Raw genomic sequence first — 23584 nt, forward strand, 5'->3', positions numbered from 1 at the left:
ATTTGCTTTGCGGGTGCAGCGTGTGGAGTAAATGTCTGTAATAGCAGGAAGAGAGACCCCGATGATCTTCTCAGCTGACCTCACTATCCGCTTGCAGGGTCTTAATCATTTATCTCTTATTACTTAACCAATTGTTTACCTTCTTCCCTTTGGGTGCCAGGTACCTGATTTTTCATGGTGCAATCATACACTTTCAAAGTGCTTATAAAATCATAAGCACTTTCAATATTTCTCTCCACTAAAAACGTTGTAGTCTGGATGAGCAAGTTCTAAGGAGACCCTACCACAGTAAAATCTGGGCCATTATTTTAAAGCTGTCACAAACAGAAAAATACAGATTACTGGACTCATTTTGGGTTTCTTCCCCCAAACTACATAAAATTTAAGCGTCCACAATTCAGATCTGTTATCCAATATTTTGACACCATTTCTGCCGTGGATAACATTTGTCGCTATATGGAGAAGCTGTTAGTTTGCAAATCAGCAAATCTGTGTCCAACACCGATTGTGACCCTTAATCACGCGCGGCTGAACGTACATTCAGCAGCAGGCAGAATACCCATTTTGTTGAAGGGTATCCTCTCTCTGTGAGCATACTTCCCCCCTTATTATGATTTTGCACGTCCCCAATATCCCAAGACCCTGCGTCCAAAAGACCACTCCCACTACTGAATCCCTCCATTCTGAGACGCTTCAGCCCTCTAAATCTACCATCTGTCAGAAGGTCCTAACCTTCACTCCCGACCGCCCCAACTGTGTCGCCGAGCCTCAGCTGCCCCATCTCCCACCCGCCCCTCAGCTGTGGTCCACGGTCCGGAGGATCTGATGAGGAAATAATTGGCTGGGCCTACCCGATCCCTGCGCCACATTTTAAACAACCGAATCTGTTTTCGTTTTATGCTTCGGATGTGCGATGTTTTATGTTTCTATTTGCAAAGCAGAAGCGGTGGCGGTGGGAGGTGACGGCGAGAGGCGGCGGCGCGCATCCTCCGCGGCCGAGCCGAGCCTGGAATTTGGCTTGTGTGGAAACTCTGTAGGAAGTTGTGTAAATCGGAGGTTGCTCGGGTCAAAGGCCATCTGTGTTAGGTGATGTATTAAAACTTTGTCCGGCTGGCCCGGGAAGACTGAAAGGTACGGCTGCGGCGGCCGGGGAAGTCAAACCACCAGCACAAAGAACAGGGCGACGGGATGGCGACGAAGGTAAGGCGGGGGAGCGATGGGGGAAACGGGCGTGAACGCGCTCGGGGGGTGGGGGTCGTTGTCTCGGCCCCGGATCCCCAGCCCGAACAGCGAACCCTGCCAGCTTCTCTCGATTCCCCCTCTCCCCAGCCGTCCGACGTTCGGGAATGTTCTCCCGAATTAGTCATTCGAACAAGAATTGGAACTTCCAGCTGTCGAGCTGGAAGTGTGGCGATGGCGGGGGAGAGGGCTCTCCTACACCATAACCAGGGAGTTGGGGCTGATTTCACTTCGGGCCCTGTTGAGGCACACACTCACGGAGTGTGAAGCCAGGGCTGAACTGGAGTTGCGTGAGATGAAATCGGGTGTGTCTGGAAATTATATCCCGAGATGCGCTGAAACGGTGACTTGAGAATCGACTCGTCTTGCTGCCCGGGAGTCTGAAAATGTGGAGTTTTCACATGACTTGCTTTAAAAGAAAACAATGACTCATGCTCCTGCACTGACAAAAAGCCGATAATGACTTTATTGCAGTTTTGGTTTAAAACTATTTCGGGGGTAGTACTCAGCATTCGTGCAGGTATTCTCTTGTCAATAATGTGTTTATTACTTTAGACTCGGAATGTTTATTACGTTCGGCTAGAAGGGCCGAATGGCCTACTCCTGCACCTATTGTCTATTGTCTATTTAATCTGCTTCAAAGCCCAAAGTCTGTGGTTTAGCTACAGTGTTATCAAAAGTTGGCTCACTCAGATTTTGTCGTGTAGCAAAGGGAGGAAGCTATGTTTATCTAAAAGAAATCAAACCTCAGAGTCTAGTTTCTCATGATTTTTATAAGTTTTAAATCTGGCATTGTTATCTCTGTTGTCAGGAGCAGTGATGTCATCAAGCAGCCTGAACAAATCAAGGAAGTTAGAAGCTTGGATCATAATAAATTTTATAAACAAGAGAAAATATGCAGATGCTGGAAATCCAAGCAACACACACAAAATGGTGGAGAAACTCAGCAGGCTAGGCACTATCTATGGAAATGAGTAAACAGTCAACATTTTGGGCCTAGACCCTTCCTTGGGAGTGGAGAAAAAAGATGAGAAATCAGATTAAGAAAGTGGGACGAGGGGAGGAAGAAATACAAGGTGTTAGGTGATATGTGGCCTTAGTAGCAGACATGGGTGAGCACATGGTTGCAGAGTCAACAGGGATCACAGTGGGCGAACTGTCCTTTCGATGTAAGTGCTCACCCAGGCCCGCTACGATGGCCACATATCACCTATTTGTATTTCTTCCTGTTTACTCTTTTTCATAGATGATGCCTGGCCTGCTGAGTTTCTCCAGCATTTTGTATGTTTTAATAAATGTTATTATCATTTTACAGAAAGCATAATTGTAATTACCGTAACTTGTTTTCTGATAGTTTTGATGGCAGACATTAGCTAAGACAAAAATGAAAATTCCATTTATTCTATTCAAATTCTGCAGGGATGTTTATGCTATTCAGTCACCAAGAAGTTTGATATGATCTTGGTCAAACCTTTTGTTCAAAGCCGGTCCTTTTGATGATAGAGCGCAGAGTGTCGCTTAGATTGTGTGTTCACAACTCTGTAGTTATCCTATAAATTTCAGACTTACTTAACTTTTATAGGCAGCTCCTCCATTGTAACAAAAAGAATTTTCATACATGGACAGAAAATGCAGAATTGATTTTGTATATAATTGTAGATTCTACTTGCAGATACTAAGTTTGATATCAAGTAACAATCTAGGTGTTGAATTGCTCTCTCCAGAACAAATGTGCTTTCACTTGATGCAAAGGATAAAGTAGTTACACTTCTTAAACTCTTTGGATTCTTTGGGGTCTTCTAAATGTGTAGCTGCAGCTACAAGGGGGGAACTGGAAGAGGAAGTTGGGCAGCTAGAGAGCAGCCAAAAAAAAGATCAGCTAGTAATGGAAGACTACCCATGAGCTGTCTCCTGAATGGTGGAGAATGGACGGGTGGTTTAAAAAAAAGCAAAAATAGCATGCAGTCAGGCAATCGGGAAGGGCAGGCAGTTGATAGGGCATATTTCAGCCAGCAGGGTGAGTATCAGTGTATTTAGGATGCAGAATCAAAAAGGGTAGCAAATACAGTATTCAAAGTGTTATATCTAATGCACAGAGCATAAGAAATAAGGTGGATGATCTTGTTGCACTTTTACAGATTGTCAGGTATGATGATGTGTCCATCACTGAATCATGGCTGAAGGATGTTTGTAGTTGGGAGCTGAATGTCCAAGGTTACATGTTGCATTGGAGTGATAGGAATGTCAGCAGAGGGGGTGGCGTGGCTTTACTGCTAAAGAATGGCATCAAATCAGCAGAAATATGTGACATAGGGTTTGGAAGGCATTGAATGCTTGTGGCTTGAGTTGAGAAACTGCAAGGGTAAAAGGACCCTGATGGCAGTTATATACAGGCCTCTCAACGGTAGTTGGGATGTGGACCATAGGTACAACAGGAAATAGAAAAGGTGTGTCAAAAGGGCAATGTTATGATAGTCATAGGAGATTTCAACATGCAGGTTGAGAGTGAAAATCAAGTTGGTAATGGATCTCGAGAGATTTTGTTGAAGGCATATGAGATGGCTTTTTAGAGCAGTTTGTCATAGAGCCTACAAGACGATCAGCTATACTGGATTGGTTATTATGTAATGAACCAGAGGTGGATTAGGGAGCTTAAGGTAAAAGAACCCTAAGGAGCCAGTGATCACAATTTGATTGAGTTCAACTTGAAATTTGATGGGGAGAAAATAAAGTCTGATGTAGCGATATTTCAGTGGAGTAAAGGAAATTACAGTGGTGTGAGAGGGAAGTTGGCCAAAGTAAATTGGAAGGAGATGCTGGCAGGGATAATAGCTGAGCAGCAATGGTGTGAGTTTCTGGGGGGGAAATAAGGAAGATACAGAATAAATGTTTTCCAAAAACAAATACTCATGGTAAAATAGTACAACTGTGGCTGACAAGGGAAGTCAAAGCTAATGTTAAAGCAAAAGACAGGGCCCACAACAAATCAAAAATTAGTGGGAAGACAGGATTGGGAAACTTTTAAAACCCTACAGAGAGCAACTAAAATAATCATCAGGAGGGAAAAGATGAAATCTGAAAGCAAGCTAGCAAACAAAACTAAAGTGGATAGTAAAAGCTTTTTCCAAGTATGGAAAAAAAGTAAGAGAGATACACCCGGAAATTCTGAAAGAGGTAGCAGTAGAGACTGTGGAGGCATTAGTAATGATCTTTTCAAAAAAATCATTGGAATCTGGCATGGTGCCAGACGACTGGAAAATTACAAATGTCATTCCACCCTTTAGAAAAGGAAGTTATAGACCAGTCAGCCTAATCTCAGTGGTTGGGAAGATGTTGAATTCAGTTTAAGATGAGGTTATGGAGTACTTGGTGACACAGGACATGATAGGGCAAAGTCAATATTGTTTCCTTCAGGGGAAATCTTGGTTGATGAACCTGTTGGAGTTCTTTGAGGCGATTAAAAGTAGGGTAGATAAAGGGGATGCAGTGGTTGTTGTATATTTGTACTTTCAGAAGGCCTTCAACAAGATCCCACACACGAGGCTGCTTACCAAGTTAAGAGCCCAAGGTATTACAGGAAAACTATTGGCATAGTTAGTGCTTTGGCTGGTTGGTAGGTGCAGTGAGTGGGATAAAAGGATCCTTTTCTGGTTGGCTGCCAGTGAGTAGTGGTGTTATGCAGGCATCTGCAGGTGTTGGGACCACTTCCTTTTATGCTGTGTATCAATTTAGCTGATGGAGTAGTTGGCTTTGTTGCCAAGTTTGCAAATGATTCAAAGATTGGTGGAGCGGCAGGTAGTGTTGAAACTGGAAGGCTGCAGAAGGACTTGGACAGATTAGGAGAATGAGCAAGAGAGTGGCAAATGAAATACAGTGTTGGAATATGCATGGTCATGCACTTTGGTAGTAGAAATAAATGTACAGACTATTTTCTAAATGAAGAGAAAATCCAAAAAACCTGAGACAACGGGACTTGTACAGAACACCCTAAAGGTTAACTTGCAGGTTGAATCGGTGAGGAAGGCAAATGCAATGTTAGCATTCATTTCAAGAGGTCTAGAATACGAGTAGGGATGTGATGCTAAGGCTTTATAAGGCACTGGTGAGGTCTTGCCTTGAGTATTGTGAACAGTTTTGGGCTCCTAGTCTAAGAAATGAAGTGCTGGCATTGGAGACAGTTCAGAGGAGTTCACAAGGATGATTCTGGGAATGAAAAGGTTATCATACAAGGAACATTTGATAGGTCTGTACTCGCTGGAATTTAGAATGGTGATGGGGAACTCATTGAAATCTTTCAAATGTTGAAAGGCTTAGACAGAGTAGATGTGGAAAGGATGTTTCCCATGATGGAGGAGTCTAGGACAAGAGGGCACAGCCTCAAGGATAGAGGGGCATCCATTTAAAACAGATGTGAAGTAATTGATTGGACACAGCATCAAAGGTTTCGGGGAGAAGGCTGGAAATAGGGCTGAGGAGGGCGGTAAAAGGATCAGCCATGATTGAAAGGCGGAGCGGACTGTTGGGGCAATTGGCCTAATTCTGCTCCTATGTCTTATGGTATTAACATAAAATTGTCTGTACTTGAGGAAGCAGGATCATGGTTCAGGACAGAATAGTCACCATTTATTTTCATGTTAAGTTTAATTTTCTAGAGATGACAAATAACAAAAATAAAATTCTGTTACTTGAGAGGACAACAATATTGAGATTGACCAAGTCATCTGATGTGTATGAGGTACAGCTTTAATGGAAGCTCTGCTAACAATATTCAAACATTTTTAGTTGTCTGGTATTTAGTGGTTGAAGATTAGAGATATGCAAAAATTATTTTGCTGTTTTAAAAAGTGGTTGAGGAAGTTTTGAGACTGCCAAATATAATCTACAATTCCCAATTTAAGTGGTTGAGAAACCTTGCTGGACATGCAAATGCAAAGCTAAATTAGGTAGCTCTTAGAAATAAACACACATTAGTACAGTCTTCTAAAAGCAAATCAGATGTGACTAACTTTAGTGAATTCTTTGAAGTAACAGAAGGTTGATCATATGTCAGTATTATATAAGTTTTCAAAATTCGTTGAGTAAGTATTTCACTTTAGCATTTTCAGCAAAATTTGAGGCTGCAGAGTTAAAATAGGTACGTGACTGCGTGTCACAGGATAAAGTGGTAGTAGTGGTTAGTTTTCACACTGGACACTAAGTGGTACAGAAGTAAAGAGGACCCTTTTTTTCTTTCTGGATGGATCAAGGACAGAATTCCAATGGCTTTCACTTTCTATCCCACCAGCCTCTGCGCTCAATGCACCAATCACCGTTTCTAGAACATTGAATGAGATTCCTTTATCCTCCCCTCTCCTTCCTCTTCCAGCATTTCCCTTCAAAAATCTTTGGTCTTCTCTTTCATCTCCACTAACTATTCCCTTGCAATACTTTTCCTTTCAACAATATACAATGCAGTGTACCTCTTTCTACCATCCAGGAATCCAATCATCCAATCATCCTTCCAGGTGAAGCAGTAGTTCAATTGCACTTCTTCCAATCTAGTGAACTGCATGTAGCATTCATAATGTGACCTTGACTCCAGTGGAGAAAGAAAATGTAGATTGGGTGATCACTTTGTCGAGCAAGTGGGTTTTAGGATGTCCTTGAGTATCTTATTTAAACTCTCCATCCCACCCTCACTCTGACCTATTAGTCTGTGGACTCTGCATGGGCTCAATGTAAACTTAAGGACTGCATCTGATCTTCATCAGGGCATGTAGCCTTCTACATTCAGTGTTGAGTTCTACAAAACTGAGTAACACTACAGTACTATGCAAAAGTCTTAGGCACATGTAAAAATAATTCCATGTAGCAAAGATGCTTTCAAAAATAATGAAATGAGAAGTTCCGAAATACCAGAAAAATTTACGATAAAGAGCAGTAAACAGTAAAAAAAACAACTGAACCAAATCGATATTTGTTGTGACATCTGATTTGCCTTTAAAACTACATCAATTCTGTTGGGTACATGTTAACTGGTAAGTTGTTCCAAACATCTTGGAGAACTTGCCATAGTTCTGTAGACTTGGGCTCTCTCACTTGCTTCTGTCTTCAGGTAATCCCAGACAAGCTCAACAAATTAGAAATCAAGGCACTGTGGAGGCCATACCATCTGCTGCAGAACTCTTCATTCTTTTTGTTGAAGAGACCTAGTTCTTTATGACCTTGGCCGTGTGTTTGGGGCCATTGTCCTGCTGCAGAATGAAGTGGGGACCAATCAGATGCTTTCCTGATGGTATTGTGTGGTAGATGAGAATTTGTTTGTATTTCTCAGCATTAAGGACTCCATTAATTCTGACCAGATTACCAACTCCATTTGCAGAACTGCAGACCCAAATCTGCAGGGAACCTCCGCAGTGCTTCACTGTTGTCTGGAGACGCTCATCCATGTAGCATTTTCCAGCTCTTCTACAGATAAACAGCCACCTGTTTGAGCCAAAAACTTCAAATTTTGACTGTGTTTTCGTGCATAGGGGAGTCTCTTGCCTTTGTCTCCACTTTGGAAGAATGGCTTTTTGGCAGCAACTCTTCCACGAAGACCACTTCTGACAAGACTTCTTTGGACTGTACAGGCATGTTCTTGTGTTCCAGTGGTTTCTGTGAGTTCAGAGCTGTTAACGGTGCTGGACTATTTCCAATTTAGAAGAGACATCAGTATGATGCATCTCTCATCTGCTGCACTCAGTTTCCCTGGCTGACCACTCCATTTCTGGCCCTCAACCTCGAGTTTCTTTGGACTCAGAAGAGTTTTGACAGTACATCTTGAAACACCTGTCTGCTGTAAAATTTCTGCTTGGGAGAGACCTTGCTGTTGCAAGATGACCACCTTGTGTTTTGTTGCTGTGTTCACTCTTGCCATGGTGTAAGAATTAATGATTTGTAGGTTAAATTGTCACATCTGCACACTCTCACCTTTTAATTTGGTTGTCCTTCGCATAGTTTGTTTCCTTTCACATCTGTTTGTTTCCGTTAATCAGTTGCAGTTCATTCAACTCATTATGTCATTGATTATTAGCATCTTATTTGTATCTTTGTTTAATCACACACTGGGATATATACCTACAAAGTAATCAAGTTTTTATTTGAAAAGTGGTTTTTTTACTTAATATCACAAAGATGAGAAAATATGTAGATGCTGGAAATGCAGACAACACACACAAAATGCTGGAGGAACTCAACAGGCCAGGCAGCGTCAATTAGTTAGCCCTGATGAAGGGTCTTGACCTGAACTTTGACTGTTTACTCTTCTCCATGGATGCTACCTGGCCTGCTGAGTTCTTCCAGCATTCTTTGTGTGCTGCTTTTACTTAATATGTTACTTTCTTCAACAAAATTTTTAAAAAAATGAATATTTGGAAATCTAAAATTTGTTCTTTTTTTTAAACTGACATAATAATGCAGCAGACAAAAAACAAATCTGTGGTGCCTAAGACTTTTGCACAGTGATGTATGTCTGTATCAGAGCAGACTAGGTCACCCATTCGTGATATGGCTCAGTTTTACTTTCCAATTTGCATACCCTGATGGGCCAGTCATGCCTTGTAGCCCTGCATTTCAAAACATTTCATTCCTTTATCTGAATTCTCACTCTGTTGACCTTATTTCATTAGCTTGTATAAATAAAGGACCAGGATATCGCTATAGATATTAAACCTTTGATCAGTTGACCTGCTTTATAGTTAATCCCCAGGGCAACCCTCATTTTACCCTATCACAGAGATTCCCATTGCATTTATTACATTCCAGGTTTAATTTAGGTTTTTTTTAATGGCACTTGTCAGTATTAAACTACTCCTTTGTGTTAAGTTGCAAAAGAATCTAAGTGGAGATGTGGATATTTGAGAGAGAATAATTTACAATGTTACTAGAGAATAGAGTGGATGCAGTGGAGTTGTTTTGTTGAGGGGATGTATAGCTGGCTCCTATGAAGTAATAAATGATATTTCCTAATTCACAAGGGATGTGGAAATGGAGCTTTAGCTGGTGGAGAGATGAGGTTGGTGCTGTTCTCCTCAGAGCAGACTTAAAGGAACTTAAACATGCTAATTATTGAGTTTATTATTTTCAAATATAGCAAGGTACAGTGGAAAATTTCATTTTTCATGCCATCCATGCGGATCATTTCATCACATTAGCAATCAAGGTAGCATGAAGGGAAAACCAAACAATGTGGAATATAGTGTTAAATTAGGGAGGCAGTAGTGTGGGCAGACAAGAAGGTGCAAGGCTAGGGCAAAGTTAATTGCGAGGCCAAAACTCCACAGTATCATACACAGGTTACTGTTCAATTATCTTACAATCAGAAGGATAGATGTTGTCCTTGAGCCTAATGGTAGGTGCTTTCTGGCTTTTGTATCTTCTGCTCAATGGGAGGAAGGAAAAGAGGGGGATATCTGGTGTGAGTTTGGGTCTTGGCTGTTTTACTGAGGCAACAATAGGGGTACAAAGACTCTTTGGTAGGGAGGCCGGGTTTTCTGGTGTACTGCACAGCTCTACAGCTTTTTGCAGTCTTGGACAGAGTAAGTGGCCATACAAAGTTATGGTGCGTCCAGATAGGTTATTTTCTACGGTGCATTTATAAAAATTGGTGAGATCATTGGGACAAATGGTCTGAGGAAGTAAAGGTGCCCTTTTGGTTGTGACGTATGTGGTTGATTGATGTAAACTGGAGAATGTGCAGCACTCCTTCCTGAAAGTTAGTGATTAATTCTTTTTTGCTGACATTGGGGAAGGTTGTCATGAAACTGTCACTTGGCTCTCTATTTCCTAACTGTTCTCTGACTCATTATTTGAGATATGGCACACTATAGTAATATTAACTACAAGCTAGTAGATGGAATTAGCACACAATCTGGCCACGCAGTTGTGATGTATTAGGGGTAGAGTAGGGGCTGAGGGTGTAGTCTGGTGTTGACAATAATTGTGGTGAAGGTGCTGCTACCTAGCCTTACTGATGTGGTTTGTTGGTCGAAAGTCAAGGATCCAGTTATGAAGGGAGGTGTTGAGTCCCAGGTCTTGGGGGGGGGGGGGGGGTGGTTAGAGATGAAGGTGCTTGGAACCTGAAGAGATTGGCTTGACTTTGAAAATTGAACTGTGAAGTAGAATGCAAAACCAAAAACAGTGCTAGACCTTCAATAATACATTTTGTAAGGAAACTCAATAAATAGTTGAATAAAGAAAACTTCTTGTGGGGAAGAGCAGAGGAGCGAGACTGAACATCTTTTCAAAATGTTTGTAACGGTACAGTGGGCCAATTGACTGCCTCAGCAATGCCTCATTCTATGAATGTTTACTATTTTAATAGGGTCCAAAAGGTTAGTTCAAACTGCCAAGTGAAGTGCCATTTTTTTTTGCTGTGAATTTTGAAGTACGGGAGGACAGTCCTGACGTTAACTCCTCTATTTTACATTTTAAAAAAGTTATCCTGTTTTCTGTGATGTGGAAATGGCCGTAACTTTACAAAGTCTACAACTATAGTTGTATTATCTGCATGTAACTTTTACACTTTTGATGCACAGTAGAAATGTGACTGTTAGTTTTCAAAGGTGTATGTACTCCAACATATTTTGGCTCAATACAAGCGTTCTCACTGCTAGATCAGAAAATCATACATAGATTTGGTGGTTGTAACATCAGCAAAACTGCTAGTTTCATGTCATTGCTCATCATGAAACTGACAGCAATTTATGAAGCACACAATTGCAGTTAACCAGCTATTGCCAATAATTCCCCCCACCACAGAGAACTGTTTTGCAGCCATCTCTAGTCATGATTGATCATACAAAACATTAAGCTATTTAGGCATCATTTTCACCTCAAGGTACCCTGATATGATATTGTGCAACTGTTTTTAAAGTTATAAACTATAATTACTGTTTAACACAGATGAAAAAATTTGCAGATGTTGGTAATTCAAGCAACACATGCAGAATGCTGGAGGAATTCTGCAGGCCAGGCAGCATCTATGGGGAAAAAAGTCAACAGTCAACATTTCGGGCCAAGACCCTTCATCAGGACCGAAACATCAACTGTTGACTCTTTTCCATAATGCAGCCTGGCCTGCTGAGTTCTTCCAGCATCTTATGTGTTCACTATTCAGCAGCTTCTTTTATTAGTAATCTGTGTCTAATGAGTGTGATTTTCTCCAATAAATATTTCAAAATACAATGTAACTTTTAAAATATTCACTATTTTATGACTAATATGACAGCCGTAAACTTTATTTTGTACTCTGTAAAAATGCCATCTTCTTACGTGATTGAAAAGGGTGATGTCTTTTTAATTTCCTTGTTTACATATGCAAGTACTGGTTGGCCTGGCTTATCAGGGAAATTCATTCCTGAGAACTGTCCATAAGCCTATGTTTTTTTTCTCTCTCCAAGACGGACATCCATTCTCTATAGTTTCTATAATTTATTTTCATCAAATAATCACTCACATAATTTCAAAGATTTAATGATTACTTTTATTTGTCACCTGTACGTCTGATTAATTCAAAGGAATTTGTACTATATCCGGTCATTAATTAATAATACATAACATATTATCTGGAAAAATTCTTTAACAGTTAATGGGGAAAAAAGTATAAAATCTGGTTTCCATGACTCAGGTTTTCAGTATCCTGGGAAGCTCCTGTATTTTTCACCATCCTTGGCTGGCTGATCTGATAAATAATCTGATTTATTGTTGAACTCAATACCAGGCTAAACCAACTTGGGTCCACACCACACAGAGAACAGTAGATCTTTGGGGATATCTATCTTTGATTGCTTCCAGGGATCTGAATTCAAACTGCGTAGAATGGTCTTCTGCTTTGAGCTTTAATCTAAAGACTTGAGAGTGTAATCCATGCTAGTACTTCCAACACTGTTAGATACTTTCCAAATAAGATATGAAATCATGGCCCCTTCTGCTGCTCAAGTGAATGTAAATTGTCTTGCAGTTAGCAGTTCTGTTCACCAATAGCTTTTCATCAACCAATATATAAACAGATAATCTGGTGATTATCTCAGTGTGGATTATGGGATGTTGTGCTTAAATTTACTGCTATTTCTCCCACCATTACAATGCTGACTTAAGTTTAAGAGTAGTTGTTTGGCTGTAATGCATTTGGGTTTAAATAGTGGTTGTTTTAACTAAGTGTTTCCTATATTATTTCTCAGTAATGTTGTAACGGAGGTTTTTTTCTTTTTCTTTGTTACTGTGTATGTAATCAAAATGGCGTCTTTGTTTTGTTAAAAGTAGGAATGCTGGCGCCTGTGTTAATAGTAGGAATGCTGGCGCCTGTGTTAATAGTAGGAATGCTAGCGTCTTTGTTATGATAAGTGCTGGAAGCTTGTTTGGGACTGTAAACTGATTGTTGGCGGGGATTTTGGGGAGTCGGCGCGATGGAGTGAGAGAGAGAGGACGGGGTGCTGGAAGCTGGGCGACGGTCCCCGGCCCAAGGTTTTCGGTGATGAGAGGAGACGGAGACAGAGGAGTGTGGAGCATCTGGTCGACCACCGTGGGGGTCCCAGGAGGCGGGTCGAGGAAGTCGGAGGGGATCGAATGCCAAAATACTTCAGTAATTGAGCTCCAACGGTTGTGCACGAAGTGGTTTGGACTTTGATAAGTTTGGCGCCTTTTCTTTTTTTTCTTTTATTCATATATACTGTATCGTTAGGAATCGCTTAGTTATAGTAATCTTTATAAATTGTACTCATTTAATCGCATAAGGTGTACTGTCTGTTTTTTGGGCGAGGCGGGGACATCACACAGCATCCACACCAGCTGATTACCCAGTTTGGTGGGGCTGAAGGCCGCTCCCCCTAGACTAGAACGAGTTTGAGCGATGCCTGAGGCGACCCAGGGGTTACAATGTTTAATATACTGGGACATTGGGACCAGATCTGGGGCAGGATGCTGTTGTGGGGTTGCTTTGAAATTAATTTGGTAAGGAGAGAAGAACTAAGATGAAGAGAACGCATGGATAATCATTAGGGACAAATGTCAGAATAAAAGGTCCTTCAGAAGTGGGAGGAGTAATTTTGAAAGAGATGCAGTACACCTTAAATGTGGATTTTATGTGCATGTATGCAAGTGAAGAGCTCCTGTAGGCAAGTGTTGCTGATGGGTTTATTATTTTTGTGATCCCAGATAGTGTTGCCTTTTTGGAAAAGGATTATATTTAATTCAGTTTAGTTTAAATCCATTTGCTTTTGCTGGCAAGAGGAACTATTAAACTGCTTCTCAACTACTATACGAAGGCCATGGAGGAATATTAATCAAGAAGTAAGAATCATATCAGTGACAGTAATAGTGCTTGGTTAAGAATTTGGAAAATTTTATGATTTTAAAATTCTCAAAATTATTGCATAGCAGACAAAATGAACTTAAAGAGCAAGGCACACAATATGCTGGAGGAACTCAGACGGCCAGACAGCATCTATGGGGGGGGGGGAAGGTAGAGTTGATGTTTCAGGACGGCTGAACAGTTTGAGCTTGAAACACCAACTGTACTTTTTTTTCCATAGATGCTGTCTGGCCTGCTGAGTTCCCCCAGCATTTTGTGTGTATTGGTTGGATTTCCAGCATCTGCAGATTTTCCTCTTGTTTGTAAAGAGCAAGGGATGGTTTCAGTCCATTGATCTCTGGGTTTGTTATGAAAAGAAAATCTGCATGAAAGGTTGTTCTGTCAAATGAGGAAAAATGCTTTAAAGTAGAGGATTAGTCAAAGGTCAAAACATTGAGAATGATTGAGCAACCTTTAACGAGTTAGCAAGGATAGAAGAAAGATCAATATTGCAACCTCTGCTTTTACATTCTATATTTATGACTTGGATGTACTTTTAAAGTACCTTTCTTTAAGTTGCTGATAATGCAAAGTGAATTAGCCATGATTGAATGGCGGAGCAGACACAATGGGCCAACTGGCTTTATTCTGCTCCAATGTTGTATGGTCTTCTGGAGTCCTGAGGATGATCGAGTTGGCAGTGAGAAACAGGCAGGTTGAACAAGTGGTCAAGAGGATACAGGAGAGTTAATGCATGAAATGTAAGCTTTTTGTTGGGAAGAATAGCAAAACGGTGCAATTTTTAAATGGTGAAAATATTTTAAGCAAGAGAGCAGTGAAACATCTGTTATATTGACTGATTTCCATTTGGTTAGAAAACAAAATTTTGAAGCCTTGCACAATCGGGAGCCTTGTGGTCTCCTATTTCTCATATAAATAGAAGTATATTGCAGGGGACTTTCAGAAAATTAAAAAGAATGAATGAATAAAAAATATATTGACCTATAATTATCCTAAAGCAGTCTGAGGAGAAAAATGATTTGAGACAGAGAAACATAGAAAACTTACAGCACAGTACAGGCCCTTCAGCCCACAATACTGTGCTGAACATGTACTTACATTAGAAATTATCTAGGGTTACCCATAGCCCTCTATTTTTCTAAGCTCCATTTACCTGTCCAGGAGTCTCTTAAAAGACCCTATTGTATCCACGTCCACCACAGTCGCTGGCAGCTCATTCCACACACTCACTGCTCTCTGCGTTTTTAAAAAAAAGCTTACCACATTGTCTCCTCTGTACTTACCTACTTCCAAGCACCTTAAAGCTGTGCCCTCTTGTGTTAGCCATTTCAGCCCTGGGAAAAAGCCTCTGATTATCCACACAATCAATGCCTCTCATCATCTTGTACACCTCTGTCAGGTCACCTCTCGTCCTCCGTCGCTCCAAGGAGAAAAGGCCAAATTCATTCAATCTATTCTCGTAAGGCATGCTCCCCAATCCAGGCAACATCCTTGTAAGTCTCCACTGCACCCTTTCTATAGTCTCCACATCCTTCCTGTCATGAGGTGATCAGAATTGAGCACAGTACTTCAAGCGGGATCTGACCAAGGTCCTATATAGCTGTAACATTACCTCTTGGCTCTTAAACGCAATCCTACGGTTGATGAAGCCCAATACACCATATGCCTTCTTAACCACACAGTCAACCTCCGCAATAGCTTTGAGTGTCCTATGGACATGGACCCCAAGATCCGTCTGATCCTCCCCGCTGCCAAGTCTTACCATTAATACTATATTCTGCCATCATATTTCACCTACCAAAATGAACCACCTCACACTTATCAGGGTTGAACTCCATCCCAACAATCACCAAGATCTTTTTCCGTAGTGAATACTGAAGCAAAGTCAAGGAAATCTGCAGATGCTAGAAATTCAAGCAACACACACAAAATGCTGGTGGAATGAAGCAGGCCAGGCAGTATCTATAGGAAGAAGCTTCATTAGTCCTGACGAAAGGTCTCGGCCAGAAATGTTGACAGTGCTTCTTCCTGTAGATGCTGCCTGGCCTGCTGCATTCCACCAGCATTTTGTGTGTGTTGACTGAAGCAAAGTGTTCATTAACTACCTCTGCCATCTCCTCCAGTTCCATACACATTTTTCCACTGTCACACTTGATTAGTCCTATTCTCTCACACCTTATCTATTGTTCCACAAACTCACTCATCTCTTCATATTATGTTAAGTGAATTGCATTGTTTGAAATCTTCATTTGTGGGGACTTCAGAGTATGAGAGAATCTCTTATTGGACACCCCTGATAGCATGTGATAGCAAGTATACTTATGGTTTGTGTTTCACCTCTGATCCCGGGCTCAGCCTTGAAAATGGCGTTTGTAGAGGATCCACCAACTGATAGTTCAGTAAATGTCCAGTGTACTTATGACTAAATTTGCAGCACTGAAGTGTTTTTCTTTTGATGTTTAAGGTGCATGATTCTAACTCTTAGTCTACCATATGCAGTTTTGTGTTGTTCTATCACCAATATGACATCCTACTTTCAAAAATGCCTTGTTCTATGTTGGCATGAACTATACCCAGTGTGTCATTTGTAGTTCTGCAGTTAGTGCTGCACCTCTGTCCAAACCTTGGATTGTGTCTGTGTGGAATTTGTGCATTCTCCCTGTGACCTATATGCATTCCTGCTGACTTCCAGGGTTTCCTCACATACCTCAGAAACTGGCTGGCTACTGCAAGTTACCACTTATTGTGACTTACTCTAAGAAACAGAAGGGAGTTGATGGGAATGTGAGAGAATAGGGGAAAAGAAAAGAGAAATGTGTGTGATATGATTGCCCTGCTGGGATCAAGTTTGGATCCCATAGGATGAATGACCTCATTCTGTTCTGTAATAAATATAATTTTTTCTTTTGAGGACCAGATCATAGAGCTGGAATGCTTTCTGCTCCTGATACTAGACAGCACCAGCTTTGAGTCTCTTAATTCATTTATCACATTTTTGTCCTTGACATAGTGCAAAGTGTCCCATGTGTGGAAAATGGAGCTTGATTTCAGGAATGACTGTGTGGAGTTTACTTCTACTAATTTTGAAATGTGCGGGTATCCACCAGTCAAAGGTTTGAGCCTTATTTTCTAGTTTAACGTACATCCCAGTCTGTGGACTGATTCTGTTTAATATGTGGACTCTTCAATAATACACTCAAGCCGAAAGCTATATGTCACATGAAAAACGAGTACTTACTGTTAACAAGCTGTGCCTATCTATTGTGACTGACTGAGGAGCCATGTGGAATATTGAATGTGGTTGTGGATGTCAGCTTGCTTCAGATGTAATTCTCTGATCTAAACTGAAAGTCGTTCTTGCACCAGTCCAAAGGGGAACAGCAGATGTGACTTTGCTTGCACCTGTTGATCAATTTATCAATCAGTTGAAAAATGGTTATAAATGAGGTTTTCATTTAATGTTAGGAAGTTTGCAAACGCACACTTGTGTAGCAATAATCAAGCAGCCTTTGATGCTTATTCGGCTTTGCTTCCTGTTTTGTGAGGGACAACAGTTATTTGGTTGGAATAATAGACATGAAATTTTTAGACATTTAAGGAAACAAGAAGCCTTCATGGTCTGCTCATTTTTGCAGAGTCTTAGGAATATTATTTCTGATAGTTTGGTTGTTTGCAAAGGATAATTCAGTGACTTTATTGTCTTTATTATATAAGTTTTTAAAGATGGAAATAGTTTATAAACTTGAAGCTCACTAAGTTAAAAATTGGAGAGTACGAAACAATCTAGGTCATTTTTATGATATATAGTGACAACACTGGCAGAGGGGACTTGAGATTGTTCTTGTGCTGACAAATATAATTTGCAGTGAATCTGGATTCAGTGCTTCAGTTAGTCGAGCTGCTGTGTTAGCTCCAGTAACCCAAATTCAATCCTCTGATGCTTTCTGCTTGGAGACTGTATGTTCTCCCAGTGACTGCTTGGATTTGTTTTACCTCAACTTGTTTTTTTCTCATTTTCCGAAGTTGTTTGGGTTGGTAGATTATTTAACCTCTAGAAATTGTTCAAGAGTGTTGGGAGTTATTTTAAGTAGTTGATGGTGTGGACTCAGGAAGTTAAAAGGCCTGTTGCCATGCTGTATGACTCTGATTTAATGACCTGTATTTGTTTTGGTAATGAGAATAGGCTGTGAATGGAGTTCATGGTATGCCAGATGTTAATATTGATGAGCTGGAGGTGTTTGCTGCAGCAAGTATGGAACCTGGAGAACTTGGGGCTATAATGGAGAAATACTCAGGATGGTAATACAGTTGAGTTGTACCTAAGGCTGAATAGAAATAAGGGTAAATCCATTGTAATTTCAATTTAGACCACTTTCTTCCTCCTTTCCAGAGATGTGGGTTCATAAACCTCTTGTAAATTGACCCCAGTGAGTCAGGGTGTTGAGGAATCTGGAGAAAATTGATGAGAATAAAATGAGATGAGTTTAAATCGGTGCTTGGTGGTTTGTATGGATTCGGGAGGTAGAAAGAAAATGGGTGGTTGTTGCGCTCTCTATTTAAGGTGAAAATGTGAGTAAGTGGTCTGTGAGGAAAGGAGGAATGTTTGTGGAATACAATTCTAACCTTTGTTTTATAATAGGTACTCTGTAACCATTTAGCTTGCAGAAATTGATTAGAATGTTAAATTGGAAGGAAGCTACTGAACATGTAATTGGAACATTATGTCTCCAAAAGAAACTTGGGGAGATCAAGTGCAAACTCAGTGTGCAAGAACTGAATCAATTCGTCTTTTAATCCTAATTGAGTTGCATCTGTGACAGAGACTGTGGGTCCTGCATTGGAGCTGTCAAGCACCTTCGACTCAGATTATAGTGGAAGCAAGACACTTACTCCCACTTTTATAGAGGGAGTAAGTCATTCTAAGTTCACTGATGACAAGATAGTGGTAGGGCTCATCAACAATGATGAGATGGCCTACAGAGAAGAGGTGGAAGAGCTCGAGATCTAGTGCTAGGCAAATAACTTCTTCCTCAATGTCAACAAGAAAAAGGAGATGGTTGTTGACTTCACGAGAACTTGCACTACTCACACCTATCCTTGTATCTCTCAGAACTGCTCATGGTTCCAGAACATATTCAGCTCAATCAGGAAAGCTCACCAATGCCTCTATTTTCTGAGAAGGCAGAAGAGAGCTGACTATGCACATCTGTACTCGTGTCATTCTACAGATGCACAGCTGAGAGCATCCTGACAAGCTGCATCACTGCATGGTATAGAAACTGCACTCCAGTGAATGCCTGGCTCCAACCTATCCGCCATCAAGGAGATGTATAGAAAGGTGTCGGAAAAGGGCCAGTAAAATCATGAAGGAGCCCACCCACCCTGCTCATGAACTGTTTGTCCCACTTCCATCAGGGAGGAGGCTACATAGCATCCATGTTAGGACCACCAGACTCAAAAGCAGCTACTTTCCTAAAGCAGTAAGGCTGATCAATATCTCCATCCACTAATCCACTCATCCACACCCACAACCACCACTGCTAGTATCACTTTATGGACATTTTCTCTCTCTAGCTCTATATCTGTAAATTGTGTTTTCTTTTGTGTTCTTTATCTTATTTTTGTGCTGTATCAGGTCCAGAGTAACAATTACATTCTCCTTTACACTTGTGTACTGGAAGTGGCATTAAACAATCTTGAATCTTGAAATCTCCACCCCAAGGGACAAATTAAAAAGATAAAGTAACAGCAGAAAGTACAGGATAATAACCTCCAGATTTCAGGAGGCCTTTGTCAGTTTATGACAAAATAAGGAACTAGTTTCTGTAACCACAGTCCTGATCAAATATGTTTAAGATCTTGGACAACAATTTGTACTTGTGCAATTGATAAAAGTACCCCTGGGAATTAAAAGAAAAATTGGAGATATTCAGCCATGGAGAAAGCTTAAGACAAAAATAACTGAAGACTAAGGAGAAGGGAGTGGTAAGATGGTGACGCACTCGGATGCAGCTGCCAGTTTAATTGTTCATCTTGCACATCTCTTTTATGATCACAAGTCGCTGCTGGATACTAAGAACGTTGAGTACTGCAGGACTATCCCATCAGTGAATTGCTCGATAGTGATAGAGCTGAACTTGTTGAGTTGTCACCTGGACCTGTGGTATCCCGGCATACCATTGTGCCGAGATAGTGTACAGTCCAAAAAAAGGTGCGAATGATTGTCTTGGATGTTTTTTATTGTGATTGGGAGACTCTGTCAGATATTGGTAACGTAGAATACTGCAAGCTCAGTACACTGGTTCATTACCTTGGTTATTATGTGAAAATGGCCCATGTGCCTTGGAGTCGACTGTTGGAAGTCGCCGACGAAGGAGATGAAGATTAAATAAATTAAGGGCATATTGGAAACTGTTAACTTGGCCCCAGCATTCCCAAGAAAGTAATATTCTATGTAGATAAGTAAACTTAGAGGTGGTGCAGATAATTGGACAGGAAAAATCTGATAACTGCAAGAATTTCAATGAGAATCATTTTAAAAGTGAATTTTTATGGAGCATGGGAGGCTAGTTGGAAGAGTAATATAAAGTGTTGTGGGATGTGGAAGTATTGATAAAGAAGGTATCCAGGTTGAATCATTTGGAATCTTATAGTCGGATTTAAAAAAATCTGCAAAGTATATTTAATTCGAAACAGAATTTTCACCCAATTGAAAACATGGCTTATTTGTCAGAAATATTTTTGCTCAGCCTGGCAGATTTCCCATGTGTAGATCATGAGCAGATGATGTGCCATGTATCCTAAGATAATGGAATTACCGTGGATTCCTGTTAATTGGCTCACCTGAGGACCAGTACATTTTGGCCCAATTAAGTGGCTGACTCAATTAGTGAAAATTTCATGGAAATCATTAAAAAGATAAATTTTTAAAAATAACTGCCATTTTGCCGAGTAACAAATTATGCATTTAAATGAAATGCAGAACAAATTAGAACACTCAATAGTTTTACACTGTATTAGTTCCTAATAGTTATTGGTGGTGGAATTAATCCAGTCTACGCTGCCGTGTCCTTTTGACTGTAAATGAATAAAATCAGCACAGACACCTCATGTAGATAATGGAGTGCCTTCAGACAATGCTTTCGATAATTGCATTCTCCCAACCTTCATTTTCATGGTTAACATTAAAGATGATTATCGATACCTTCAAATTTTTCATTGAGCATTATTTGTTTCATTAAAAAATTTCATAAAAATTGTTTCATTTTTATTCCCGGACATTTCTGGCATCTCCAAGCCTGAATGCTTAGAACCACAGTGAGCAAAACTGAATTGTCTTGCTACTTATTTCTCATGAACAATCAGTGACAATAATATGCAACTGACGCTACTTAAAAACTGTTTGCTCTAAGCATGGTCTAATGGTTGCATGAGTGTACCTGACAGATACTAGTTAGAAACTTTTTGGCAAGTCTCCTGTCACAATAAAGCAGCATAGTGTCTCAAATCAATGAAGGGAGTTCCAGTCATTTTCTCAATTGGTTTTTGCTGTTTAAGAGTTGTTCTAAATAAGCAGCTTCCTCGATTAACCGGTGGCCCAATTAACCAGAATCCACTGTATCTATTTCTCTTTAATTGTTCGGGTTCTTCTGTGCTACTTTTATTAACTTTCTGTTCTTGTTGCTTCTCAGTTTTGTCGAACCTTGCGGTCACATTCTTTGAATTTTTTTTGGACTCCTTGGAGATAAAACTGCTCTGTTTTTAGGCAACATCAATGGAGGAAATAAACAGACAAACTTTTGAGCTGTGGTCCTCATCCAAGACTGGAAAGGAACATGGCAGGAACCAGAGTAAGAATGTTGGGAGGGGGTAGGAGTACAGCCTGGTAGGTAATAGGTGAGGCCAGTTGAGGGGGAAGGTAGGTACATTGGGGAGGGTGGGAAAGATGTGAGAAGCTACGAAGTAATAGAAGAGGGAAAGGGTTGAAGATGAATGAATCTGATAGGCGAGAGTGTAAACCATAGAATAAAGAGAGGGAGATGGAGAACCAGAGGGAGGTGATAGGCGGGACATGAGGGTGAGAAAGAGGGAAGGGTAGGAGGGCTACTAGAATAAGGGAAAACAAAGGGGGAGCTCATAAAAGTGGGTACTGAAAGTTAGAGAAGTCAATGTAGATGCCATCAGGTTTGGGGCTGCCCAAACAGAATATTAAGCATTGTTATTCCAACCTGAGTTTGGTCTCATCGTGGCAGGAGGCAGCTGTGGACAGATATGCCTATGTGGAAATGGGAAATGGAATTGAAATGGGTGGCTACCCAGCGATCCTGGCTGTTTTAGACAGAGTGAAGATGGTCAACAAAGTGATCTCCCACTCTGTGTTGATTCTCACTGATGTATCGGAGGCTGCACCAGATTCAATAAATGACATTGACAGACTTGCAGGTAAAGTGTCTCCTCATCTAAATGGTGGTGAAGGAAGAGGTGTAGGGCCAAGTGTAGCATTTAACATAATTGCAGGGATAAGTTCTTGGACAGACAAGTGGACAAGGGTGGACCATTCGTGGAGAGAATGATTGCTATGGAAAGTTGGGCGGGGGGCGCACAGGAGGAAGATGTGCCTAGTGGTGCCATCCTTTTGGAAATGTCAGAAGTAGTGGAGAATGATGTGCTGGATAAGGAGGCTTGTGGCATGTTAGGTAGGACAAGGGGAACCCTATCTCTGTTATGTGGGAGTTGGATGGGATGTGAGAGCAGATAATGTGGAAAATGGAGGACATACGGCAGGGAGCATCAAGAGTGGTGGAAGGAAAATGATAGTGGTCTGGGAATGGAAAGCTTCATCCTGAGAACAAATGAGGTAGAATAACTGAGACTTTTTTATTATTAGTGACAAGATGGGAAGATAGCTGGGAGTCAGTGGGTTTGTGAAAGACGTCAGTAGGTAATCTGGGTCCAGAGATACTGATTATTTTAAGCATATTTTAAAATTCATTTAGAGATCCTGCACAGAATAGGCTGCACTGCCCTACATCCTGCTTATTTAACCCCAGCCTAATCACAGGACAATTTACAATGACCAATTAACCTACCGTAGATTCCGGACTACAGAGCGCACCTGATTAAAAGCCGCTGGCTCTAATTTTAGAAATAAAATCAATTTTTTACTTGTAAAGGCCGCACCGGATTTTCGGCCGCAGGTGTCCCACGTTGTAATATGAGATATTTACACAGAAAGATATTACACGTGAGGATTTTTTAACTTTTAATTAAATCCATATGGTAACAAAAACAAATACATATTGCAAATGCTTTTTTTCGAACCGTGCCCGTAACGCGGCTACTTTTAAATATACGTTGCGTATACTTCTTTACTGAACAATATTCCAATATCTCCTAACGACTGGTAAAAAATATATATACTGCAGCCTACCAGGAAAAGTTATTGATCGCCTTTAACTTAAAAGCAGCGTTTTGGCTCCGCCGCTCCCCCCCTCCTTTCCGTTTATCGCAAACTGGTATCCCACAAGACGCGGCGAAACCGGGTGTGATGTCATAGCATCCCGCGATGTAGTACAGAAAACAAATATAGTTAAAACTCTTCTAACTTTAACTAGAAAATGAATTACTAAGCGAAAATATTATAAACTAAATAACTGCCATAAAGGCAGCACAATGCTTTTCTTCGAGTGTTTTCCATGTTGATGAGGGTGAGTACAAATGACTGATTTACAATAATTTAATTGTGAAAGTGCGCTTGATTTATCGTACAATTTCATTGGACCTCTGTGAACTACTCATCAATTTTATTGGTCTACTGTTACGAGGCAAAATGTTTACGAGGCGGCATGAAAAAAAATAATGCATTAGCCGCTCCGTATTAAAGGCCGCAAAATTCAAAGCAGTTCAAAATGTGGGAAAAAAGTAGCGGCTTAAAATCCGGAATCTACGGTACTAACCGGTATGTCTTTGGACTGTGGGAGGAAACTGGAGCACCTGGAGTAAACCCATGTAGTC

At 40.7% G+C, this 23584-nt stretch overlaps 1 protein-coding gene across 1 annotated transcript in view; it reads left to right on the plus strand.

Moving 5' to 3' along the window:
* The first annotated feature begins 824 nt into the window (after positions 1 to 824).
* Positions 825 to 23584, plus strand: part of snx9b (sorting nexin 9b) — a 119377-nt gene continuing 96617 nt past the window's right edge. Inside the window, exon 1 of the mRNA XM_073051145.1 lies at positions 825 to 1200. Within this exon, the coding sequence (XP_072907246.1) occupies positions 1189 to 1200 (12 nt within the window). The 5' untranslated portion in view covers positions 825 to 1188. The remainder of the gene's footprint in view (positions 1201 to 23584) is intronic.

The sequence above is a fragment of the Hemitrygon akajei genome, chromosome 7 (assembly GCF_048418815.1).
Source record: "Hemitrygon akajei chromosome 7, sHemAka1.3, whole genome shotgun sequence".
NCBI lineage: Eukaryota > Metazoa > Chordata > Chondrichthyes > Myliobatiformes > Dasyatidae > Hemitrygon > Hemitrygon akajei.